At 43.0% G+C, this 12209-nt stretch overlaps 1 protein-coding gene across 1 annotated transcript; it reads right to left on the bottom strand.

Moving 5' to 3' along the window:
• Positions 1–11027: 11027 nt before the first annotated feature.
• On the bottom strand, positions 11028–12209 carry LOC133001547 (proteinase-activated receptor 1-like). Its single transcript, XM_061071190.1, has one exon. The coding sequence runs from the start codon at positions 12207–12209 to the stop codon at positions 11028–11030; it is 1182 nt and encodes a 393-aa protein (XP_060927173.1).

Below are 12209 nucleotides of genomic sequence, written 5' to 3'. Positions count from 1 at the left end.
CAACACGCTGTTCAACAACTGCATCAACAGCCACATCCGAAGCATCGGTCGTTAGGGCGATGGGCGCCCGAGACGCGGGGTGCGCCAGAAGCGCCGCGTTAGCCAGGGCAGCCTTGGCCCCCTCAAAAGCCTGGATCCTCACAGGGGTCCAGTCAACCTGGTCCTTGGCTGTCTTAAGCTTCAAAGCACCATACAATGGTTGCAGGAGTTGGGCCGCACGAGGCAAGAAACGATTGTAAAAGTTTACCATGCCCAAAAACTCCTGTAGCGACCTGACCGAGACCGGACCGGGAAAATCCGCAACTGCATGCACCTTCGAGGGCAAAGGAACCGCACCCTGCGACGAAATGCGATGGCCAAAAAAGTCTATGACAGACAGCCCAAACTGGCACTTGGCTGTGTTGACAATGAGACCATGCCCATCAAGGCGCTGGAAAACCTGCCTAAGGTGCGACAAATGCTCATCAGCCGACGGGCTGGCCACCAAGATGTCGTCCAAATAGACGAAAACAAACGCGAGGTCACGTAGCACCGAGTCCATCAAGCGCTGAAACGTCTGCGCTGCACCTTTAAGGCCGAACGGCATTCGCAGGAACTCGAAAAGCCCAAACGGTGTAATGACAGCAGTCTTGGGCACGTCCTCTGCCCGCACAGGCACCTGATGATAACCTCGCACCAAATCGATTTTAGAAAAAATTGTCATGCCCGCCAGACGAATCGAAAAATCCTGAACATGCGGAATGGGGTAACGGTCATGGGCCGTAATGTTATTTAAACGGCGGAAGTCGCCGCACGGCCGCCAAGAACCGTCCGCCTTGGGCACCATGTGGAGCGGCGAAGCCCACGGGCTGTTGGACCGCCTAACGATCCCCAAACGCTCCATGGTAGCAAACTCCTCCTTCGCGGTGGCTAACTTCACGGTGTCGAGGCGACGCGAACGTGCGAAAACGGGCGCACCCGCAGTGGGAATGAATTGTTCCACGCCGTGTTTAGTAACCGCGGCAGAAAATGCGGGCGTTGTCAGCGAAGGAAATTCCGCCAGTAAGCGCTGGAAGACATCCTTTGACGCAGCGAAATTAGCGTGTGTTAACGGCCCGGGTCCCCCTGACTGACACGGAAAAGACGCAAAAGACACAGCATCAATGAGCCTGCGATTAGCTACATCCACTAATAACCCATTAGTGCACAGAAAATCTGCTCCGATAATAGGAACCGTAATGGAGGCTACAACAAAGTCACACCGAAATTTGCGTCCATTGAAACACACAGTCACAGACTTGGTACCAAACGTCTCTATAGCTGAACCGTTAGCCGCTGTCAGACGCGGACCACTGCCACGGGCCGAGAGGTCCGTAGCTGCAGGAGGGAGAAGGCTCTTCTGTGAGCCGGAGTCCACCAGGAACTGATTACCTGATATGGAGTCATGAACGAACAGCAGCTCCTCTTGATCACCAGCGCCCACGGCTGCTACCGAGCACCGGATCTTCCGTTTCCCGGTGCCTCGATGCGCACGGAGGAACGCAGCGGCGCGCCTTGCTGCCGAAGCGCTGATGGAAGAAACACAGCTGGCCGCGCTGTCTGTGGGTGGAAACTGCAGCCGTCCATGCCGGAACCTCGTTCTCCAACGTCGACTGGGAGGACTCCACGGCCACACTCTGCACGCAGACGTTCCTTGAAGTCAGCAGGATCCGGTCTGCCTGCTCAGCCAATCCACGGAAGTCGCCGGCCGCCAAGCAAGAAGAGTTGGCAGGGCTGCGCGCACCTGCAGCGGGAGCTGGCGCAGAAAGATGTGCGGGAACAGGAAACCCTCATCCTCGGAGCCCAGCAACGACAGCATCTCGTCCATCAGGTCCACTGCCGAACCATCACCCAAACCGGGAAGCGACAGTAGCTTGTCCGCTCTCTCCGCGGCTGACAAGCCGTAGCGCCGGAGGAGAAGCTGCTTGATGGCGGCGTACTTTCCCCGCAGCGGCGGGGCTCGCAGGAGCTGCATCACGCGCCGGGTGGATTGCTGGTCCAAAGCCGCGACCACCAAAAAATACCTGGAGTCGTCTGCCGTTACTCCTCGCAGATGGAAGAGAGCCTCGATGTGCTGAAACCACGGCGCGGGGTCGTTCTGCCAAAACTCCGGCAGTTTAACGTGCTCCGCGGAGCTGGTTGATCGCGGAAGCTGCTGCGCCATGGTCGTTGTGGAGACACGGTCCACGGGAGCCGGGGAAGAAAATACGTCTTCCCCCGATGAGGAAGGGACACAATCCTCCTCAACCTCGAACATGTCCAAAAAACGGGGTCACCAATGTGGCAGGACAAGGAAAGGCAGAGACGCAGGTACTGCTTACTGTTGTTTATTCAGTAGTCAGGAAGAACTGGCACATATATATAGTAGTATATATAGCTACAGACTTTACATTACCCATCAACCCACTGGGTGAGAGGACACACCCATGAGTGCACGCCACAATATCTTTTTTAAATGCCAATAATTTACTTTACTATAATCTGATCAAACAAAGACATTGTACATCAAGTCAATTTGGGAAGTTTACATTTTTAATGGGCATTTTTTTTAAACATGTAATAATAAATTATAGTTCAAACTGTCAATCCAGAATATAATCTCCATCCACCACAGTTATCTGGACTTGATGAAGTACAAAGACACAGCCCTGAATCTTGATGATATATCAGATAATTGATAATATCTCATATAAATGTAAGTTATCAGGGGACATTATTATAGGAGCCTTAAATCCAGTGGTGTAAGTTTAATGTTTAAAGCTCAAGGTTTTTTAAAAAGTGGTTTAAAGCAGCTTGTTGTTGATTGTCATCTTATTGCTTTTACACGCCTGTAAACTGTGAACACGACTTACATAGTTTTAAAAAATGATTTCAAATAAATTAGTCAACTTTTTCTTCAGTAGTTCCTTCACAGCCTCACAAGATTCTCACCTCTGCACAACACCAATGTCTCTGTGTGTGTGTGGAGTCATATAATCCAGTATTTCAAATTATTTCATCTGTTGTAGAAAACTAACTTTAAATTGGTGTCAAATTACACATTAACTAGAACACATTCAGTACAGTGTGGAAATTGCAATTAAACACAGAAGGCAATTTCCTCAAGTTGGGAACACAAGTGTGTGTCCCGTTTATTAACATGACAACAATGAATACAAAATGGCGTTAAGTAACCCGGCATGCATTGGGCCTCCGACGTCATCACGTTACCCAGCATGCATTGGGATCCGACGTCATCGCGTTACCCAGCATGCATTGGAATCGACGTCATCACCCACGCAGGATACTTAGCGGGACGTCGATCCCGGCAGTCGTACTTATGCCTAACACATTAATTAAATAACTGTGTGAAAAAAACAGTGTGTAGAACTATACTAAGAACGAGGGTGAATTATGTGAGTCCCATTCACTACAACAGCAAATTTATCACCAGTATGAAGCAGCATGGATATAACTATACCATGTCTACAAATTATTTTACTTTTCATTCTCATCAATCAGGCAAGATCAGACCTTTACTTTAAAAAAAGCAGTTATAATACAATATTAACCAAATCAAGACATTTTAAAGATTTTTTTGCACTTTGCTTCAGTCATTCAATAAAATTAGCTGGTTTTCAGAACAGAATGGAATGTGGTTTCATGACATTCATCTGTGATCGCCCCACCTCTGAGAAGAGAGAGAATCAGGGGAAGCATGGTTATTGAATTGAGCATGGGTTCAGCGCGTCATTGCTTGTTGACCACTGTCGACCAGACAGATCCATCCAACTATTCTGCAGTGTTGGTCATAAAGTATCTATTATATCTGATTGAAAGCATGTGGATTGGAAGAATCCCTGGATTTTGATGTATCTCCAAAATGGAGTTCTTATGGTATGAAGACTGGGTGGAGGTCAACCTGCAGGTCACAGGATCAGGTTGTTCTCATCCTAGTTCAGCGACTACTGACGCCAGAAAAGGAATGTACACTACATCCCTCCAAAATCTTCTCACACCTCAGTGTGCTGGAAAGTTGTGTCTAGCACTGGTATGAGCCAATGTAGTAGACCAGGGGATCCAGTAGGCAGTTCAGACTTCCTAAACACATTAACACAAGATAGGGTCACCTCAGCTTTGGTCGCCTCAGCACCTCCGATAAATTGCAAATAAAGTGCCATCATTAGACAGTTTGTGGGTGTGAAACAGCACAAATATCCCAAGCACTGTTTCAGCCATCACTATTGCTCTTGTTCTCCTGCGTGAACGTCCTAGAACGCCGCATGGGACTCTGCTCAGTGCCAAGATCACACAAGTGTAGGACACCACTGTGATGAGCAGAGGCAGGAAGAAGAAGGGGCAGCACAGGGCGATGTAGAAGAACTTGTTGGACCAGATTATCTTGGTCACAGTCTGGAATTTGTGGCAGGTGGTGACGTGCAGCTGACTGAGGGGAAAAGTCTAGTCGAGGTGGACAAGGGGCACAGTGCCAAAGATAATAGGTTTGGTTTTGGTCTTTGGTACGTAGGTTTGGTTTTCTATTTACTTGGGTTTAATACCTTTTGATAGAACAACTGACAATGCATTTAATATACCTGCACTTCCTCCATAGAAAAACACTTTTACCTATTCACAATATGATTGGTCCATCCATCATCCATCCATCTCCATCTATACATCCATGCATCCGAAACAGTTGAGCAACTGCAGCCACTGCCATTTACAACCCAACAGTGAACCCTTTTCAATGCGACTCAGATCTGTTCCTCTTGCCTTAAACCCATTCAAGATATAAACATATATTATACATACATAAAACTCTACAACTCTAAACACTCTCCATTCATTCAGTCTTATCCCTTTAATTTGTCTGTAGTTTATCAGTATTAAACCAACTCACCTTTTCTTTTTTAATAAAATAACACAGTAAAACATATCAAAACTTATATACAAGTGTTCTTTTTTTCATTATAAATGAATCATTCTTACTGTAGTTGATCCCAGCTGAGGCAGCACATGCACACACCAGAACCAGCAATGTTGGAAACACTTGAAACATTGTGCTGGTGAAAAATGAAGCAATAACAATAACAAAAAAAAAGATTCTATTAAATATGGTTAATCCGCGTATCAGTTCTCTGCGTGTCTCATCTCTCTCGCACTCATTCTGCTGCTGATCCTGACCAGTGAGTTGGTTTCCTCCCAGCGTCTGAAAGATAATTCACAAAAACCCTGAACAGCCAATCAACTACGGCATCTGCACACACAGAGACAATTCTGTCCAATGATGTCAACTTTCCCATCACACTGACAGGAAACACACACACTTCACTGACCGCACCATAACTGGACCTCAACTTGTATTAAAGGTTGAAGGAGACAGCGTTGATTCTTGGCTGCAGACAAAAGAAAATCAATCCTCATTCCACTGCTGACACACAGTTATACTATAGTTGTAAAGGATCCAGGATGGTGTGTGGATTCAAACGCACGACTCGGAGACACAGGTAAGTGCTGTTAACAATTTTTACTGTAAATCCAACAGGGAGCAGGCAGCGGCAGAGTTGGTCAAGATAACAGTCCAAGGTCGGTACACGGGTAAATCCAACAGGGAGCAGGCAGCGGCAGAGTTGGTCAAGATAACAGTCCAAGGTCGGTACACGGGCAGGCAGTCGATCACGAAGCAAGGTATCCGACAGGGAGAGGACAGAGACGTAGGTCGTTAAACAGGCAGAGATCGGTAACAAGGTAGCTATACGGAGAAACTGCTGGGACGCTAAGAACATGAAGATACAAAGACGAACTGGCAACGCAACACAGGAACCCACAGACTAAATACACCAGGTAATGAGGGCCAGGTGCAAACAATCGGGGAGGAGTCGCTAATCAACAACGTGGAACACACACACGAGGGAGGGAGTGAGGAATCTGAAACGAGAGGAGATGTGAGTAAACAATAACAACACAGAACAGAAGAATAAGTTCTACATATAATCCAACTTATCTTAATATTCGGGACTGGACCTAACAATAGTGCTAATATGGTGAATTTATACCCATTTAATATATATATGTGTGTTTTTTATATTTATATTAATTTTGTGTAGTCACGTGCCTTTTTATCTTTAAAGGTCTATAGATGCATACATATGGATATGTCTATTTCAATATCCCCTTATACTAATGCACAATTACAGTGTACACCCTACAAACAATATTTTTGGTTTTATTTTTTCAATTGACTTTTTCATTCTCTTGCCTCATTGTGGCTTATCTACTGCAAGTGAATTACCCTGGTGTGGGATACATACAAATGTATATTTTATCAAATAGAAAAGTATTAAACAACTGAGAGCAAATTACAGTATTTTAAGCAACAACAGAAAATACTCGGTATCACTTACCTTTAAGATCAAGCACTGACAACACAAAAGTTCAGAAATGTACTCAGGGTCTTCACTTGCATATTTTTCTATGAGTAATTCTATATCAAAATCTAAACTCTGTTAAAGAAGAGAGTCCATACTGGAGTAATGAAGGCAGACCCATACAGACCTGGGCTGAAGCAGGATTATAATGAATCACAATATTCTCAGAGTGAAGGCAAAAAAACATGGATTCATTTATCAGAACTGTCAAAAAAAGTGGAGGAGAAGTGCCGATTTCCAGCTCTCCAGAGAGAACCGCAAAAACAGGAGCCACAAACCAGCAAGACTATTTCACTGGACTTCGAACAGCACATTCACTTTTTCCCCTATTCATGAACGGGTAACTGGGCTTGATAATTATACTAGGCTAAGTAAAGATTGTTTATGCGATTCTGTGTGATCTTTATAAGTTTGATTTGTGTAGCTGTGATATTTATGTTATAAGTTATTTTAAAGTTAATGTTAGCTATGTTATGCTCTACACAGTCTGTCTTTGCATGCAACTAGCTACTTTTCTCTAACCTGGTACCAACACACACACATCTCTCTGACCCCCGCCACATGTCGTAAACATTCCAAAGAGGGGGGGGGCTCCGTTATTTTTAGAATGGCCAGCCGCCATTTTGAAAGCCCACTCACTCACACACGCCTTCTCACATAAACATCTTTAGTAATTTGTGTTTTTATACTTTTAGTATCGTTGTAATAATTATTTTCTTAAGCAAAATGTTGTTTTCATTAATGTTGCGTAAGCGTAAGTGTGAATTTTGCCAACCTCTACACTGTCAATAACTCCATATCCTTCAACTTTGATAATCATCTATATGGCAATTTTGGTTATAGTTATTAATCTAATTGTAAATCAGAGTTCCAATTTGAAGTTAGTGCTTTCATGAGACCTAATCAATAAATTGGCTATCTTTTCACTTCCTTTGAAGGGTGGTGCCCCGACGTAACTTTAATCAATTAAAGTAATTATTGATTATTAATATTTGTAATATTAATATTCAATACTTTTCTGATAGCAAAATTCATTGAATGCACAAAGGCACAGCATTTAATGGTGTCAAGTTTAATGTATCAATTGCACGACAAAAGAAACTGAGTAGGACTGGAAGTCACAATAGGCAGTGAACTACAGGATATTTATGGTGACATTGTCAGTGTTACTTCTGAATTTCAGAGGATTAAAGTTGACTGTCAAAGGTTTTGTGCTATTTTTTAAACTTTGGGAATTTCTGGGAAACTTTTCACCAACACATTTCAGGGGAAATATCCCTGGAGATGCCTAAGTGTTTCCTGTTTGTTACAGTCAGATAACCTCATCAGATGGAAAATGAGATGGGATGAATTCAGCCACTGAAATGCCCTATCGTAGTACAAAATAGTCTCTTTTTTACCCGCTAATGTAAATCTAATGGCTCTAATGGTGTCTTGTTCCAGGCAATCAAATTATGTTTCTTTTCTTTTTTAATAAAACAGAAAATTCTAACCCTAACTCTATGGCAAGACAGTTTTCTAACAGAGATCAAGCTCAAACAAGCTGAAGCTTTAGCCATCATGTGTTTGATTCTGGGAGCTCTGCAGTTATAAAACACAGGAAATGAGGATTGAAGTCGGTACAAAGAAAGTGTAAAAATCTGTGTAGGCTGTATGTTTAGCTTTTGCTCTAGTTTTTATATATGGTGCAGCAGTGGTGGAGGTCACTCTAGAAAGAAGACTTCAGTATCTTACCTTTTATGTCATGGTAAGAACGGGCCAGAGGAAAACTATACTTGTGGAACAGTCTAATATAGGAAACATAATTTTTATGTTGAACTGACATATAATTAATTTGAGCAGATACAGAGCAACATTAGCATCCGTTTTTACTTGTGCAGTGTCGTTTCTAAATATGTTTGTTTGGTCTGCAGTGATGCTGGTTGCAGCTTTCTTTCTGAAACTGTAAAAGTGACCTGCAGTAATAAATAAAGAGCGGCTGCAGGACTCAGTCCACAAAAACCCTGAAGCTGTTTGTTCAAAGTTCTGTCAAGTTCAACTCAGTTTACAGAATCCCAGACTGGAGAATCTGTTGCCATTGCTGCTGTCCTGAACATGCCAGTTGTTATGGATGTACTGTTGTCGTGATCAACAACATCACTTACGTTGATGAGTCCCAGAGCGCTGGTCACCTGGAAATATTTGGCTCTTTGATGGTTAAATGTTCCACTATGTTCACCAGCTCATTACTAAGTTTTCTGTTTGGTGCTGCAGAAAGTGCACTGTGGGTTTAAAGAGCATTTTTTCTTGTCTGATACAGTGAAACAATAAACCAAAACAACATAATTGTTGGGTATGAAAGCAAAAACATTGATAAGAGAGGCACCATACAGCTCTATCGAGCTAAATGGACTGCATTGCCAGGCGATAGCTCTTAATCATTGAATCACGATTGACCCTTTAGCAACCAACTTGCCATATGATCCCTTGTTGATATAATACACTGATTATTGCAGGTTCCCTTTTCACAGCAATTCTTATCTCACTGGCCATGGGTAATGAGTGTAGCTTTTAATGAACACCCACTGACCATTTACATCCATACATGAACCACAACCTGTGTGATTCCACCGAGTCAGGTGATCCCACACACACTCACCTTCCTTCCTTGTTCATACTACTTGAAAAAGGCAATCACACTTTATTGATTCTTTTTGTATTGATTTTAATAACATAAAAACTACTACATTGTTTTATTATTGAATTATGTAAGTTATTACATGAATAATAATATCAATAATAACAAACCTCCATCCGCCACAGTTATCTGGACTTGATGACGGACGTAGGCGAAGCCCTGAATCTTGATGGTATATCAGATAATAATTGATAATATCTAATTTAAGTGTCAGTTATCAGGGAGCATTATTTTAGTATCCGTAGATGGTGTAAGTTTAATGTTAAAGCTTAAAGTTTAAAGTGGTTATTTAAAGCAGTTTAATGTTGATGTCAACTTTCCTCAGTAGTTCCTTCACAGCCTCACAAGACTCTTACATCCGCACAACACCAATGTCTGTGTGTCTGTGGTGTCATATAATTCATTGTTTCCAATTATTTTATCTGCTGTAGAAAACTAACTTTAAAATGGTGTCAATTTACAGCTTTAAAGGGACTCTTACCTTTGTTGCATTTTTACACTTTTTTTGGATAAGGTTAAATTGGTGTTAATAAGGTAATGACACTCTAAAATGCAAGACAGACCCACCAGGAGTAAAAACAAACAATTATTTCACTCTCATAATATTTAGTGAAAACTTCAACCAATAAAATTCTTTGGACCGAAGGACCTTATTGGCCGACAGACCTGTCTGTTTGCTGCATGGACATGCAGGTTTTCCGTCTGCTTCTTGTGGCGCATTCGGGCCCGCGTCATCAAGGCATGTGAATGTAAATGTATATAACTTACCGAATCCATTGCTTTGGTAAACAAAAACTCACGTGCGTGCGCGGAGGCAGTAGATTGTAAGTCTGCTTGTAAATAAAGTTTCTTTAAAAAAACACCGCGGATGGGAACGAGGGGGTGGGGCATTGGACAAAGGCGGGATGATTTGAATGTGCTGTAATTCTCAAATGCAACAAAGGTAAGAGTCCCTTTAATAGAACACATTCAGCACAGCACATTTATCACCAGTAGATGGCAGAATGGATCTAACCATACCAATGTGTACAACTTATTTCACTTTTCATTCTCATCAATCAGGCCGGATCAGATCTTTCCTTTAAACAGAACCCACCCCTATGAGAGACGTCCGTGTTCAGGTTTCTGATATTTTTTTTACAAGTTTATAATAAATTTTCAAGTTTAAGAGCAGCGTGTTCAAGAAATATACTCAAAAAAATGCTCAGTAATCTGTGCCAAATCATGCAGCTCTACTAATATATGGTGAAGTTATATTCTGTAAAATAATATATAAATGTGTGTCAAGCAGAAGGTGTATTAAACAAATGTTCATTATAACACAATCATTAAAACAGTCAACACAATCAACCATCACAACATGATATAAACATTATATGAATTGAACACAGGATAACATTACTAGTTGCAGTACAGTTATATTGTATATGTTTACCTGCATTCTATAGGTAAATTAAGTTCATATAATAGGCTTCTCAATTACAATTTCATAAAACCTGGATCACTTTTGGAAATTTCTATAAAATTATCTCAAAGCAGTAATAAAACAATATTAACCAAATCAAGACAGTTTAAACATTGTTTGCACTTTGCTTCAGTCATTCAATAAAATGAGCTCGTTTTCAGAACAGAATGAACTGTGGTTTCATGGCATTCGTCTTTGATTGCCCCACCTCTGGGAAGAGAGAGAGAGGCAGAGGAAGCATGGTTATTGAATTGAGCATGGGTTCAGGGCGTCATTGCTTGTTGACCACTGTCGACCAGACAGTTCCATCCAACTATTCTGCAGTGTTGGTCATATAGTATATCTATTTTATCTGATTGAAAGCATTTGGTTTGGAAGAAACCCTGGTTTTTCTTTTGTGTCCAAAATTGAGTTTTTATGGTATGAAGACTGGGTGGAGGTCAACCTGCAGGTCACAGGATCAGGTTGTTCTCATCCTAGTTAAGCGACTACTGAGGCTAGAAAAGGAATGTCCACTACAGCCCTCCAAAATCTTCTCACACCTCAGTGTGCTGGAAAGTTGTTTCTGGCACTGGGATGAGCCAAAGTAGTAGACCAGGGGATCCAGGAGGCAGTTCAGACTTCCCAAACACATTAACACGAGATAGGCTGCATAAGAGCCATCATTGCTCTCTTTGGACGCCTCAGCATCTCCGTTAAATTGCAGATAGTAGGCCATCAGTAGACAGTTTGTTGGAGTGAAACACAGCACAAATATCACCAGCACTGTTCCAGCCATCACCACTGCTCTTTTTCTCCTGCGTGAACGTCCTAGAACGCTGCGTGGGACTCTGCTCAGTGCCCAGATCACACGAGTGTAGGACACCACTGTGATGAGCAGAGGCAGGAAGAAGAAGGCACAGCACAGGGCGATGAAGAAGATCTTGTTGAACCAGATTTCCTTGTGCACAGACTGGACGTCATGGCAGGTGGTGATGTTCAGCTGACTGAGGGGAAAAGTCTGTTCGTGGAGGACAAGGGGCACAGTGCCAGCGAAGGATAATATCCACATGGCGACGCAGGCCATGATTGTATTGCCTGGCGTCCTCCAAGGCAGAGAGTCAAGAGGATAGACTACACCAAGGAGACGGTCCACACTGATGCAAGTTATGAGCAGAACAGAGCAGTACATGTTCCAGTAGAAGGCTGCGGTGACCACGCGGCACATGAGCAAGCCGAATATCCAGTTGTTGCCGCCAAAGTGGTAGAAGATCTTGAAGGGGAGCAGCACAGCAAAGAGCAGATCGGCACAGGCCAGATTCAACATGTAGATGGCCGCCGGCTTCTTGGGTTTGATCTTCAGAGCGAAGGCCACCACTGCACAGATGTTGATCGGCAAGCTGAGGAGGCAGATCAGTGTGTAGAAGGAAGGGATGAGGATGGTGGACACAGAGCCTGTGAGAAACAACAGCGCTTCTTCTGAGATTTTCACCTTCTGGGTGCTGGTTTCATTCAGCAGCCCCGTTCCGTTGATGTAGTCATTGTATTCATCAGGAATCCAACTCCTGTTGTTAAAGTATTCATCGGGGATGAGCGACGGCCTTGTAGCATCTTTAAAAAACCGTTTCATAGGAGTCCATCTGTCAAAAGATGCGCTGAACAT

The sequence above is a fragment of the Limanda limanda genome, chromosome 1, assembly GCF_963576545.1.
Source record: "Limanda limanda chromosome 1, fLimLim1.1, whole genome shotgun sequence".
NCBI lineage: Eukaryota > Metazoa > Chordata > Actinopteri > Pleuronectiformes > Pleuronectidae > Limanda > Limanda limanda.
This window is presented reverse-complemented; position numbering and strand designations above follow the sequence as displayed.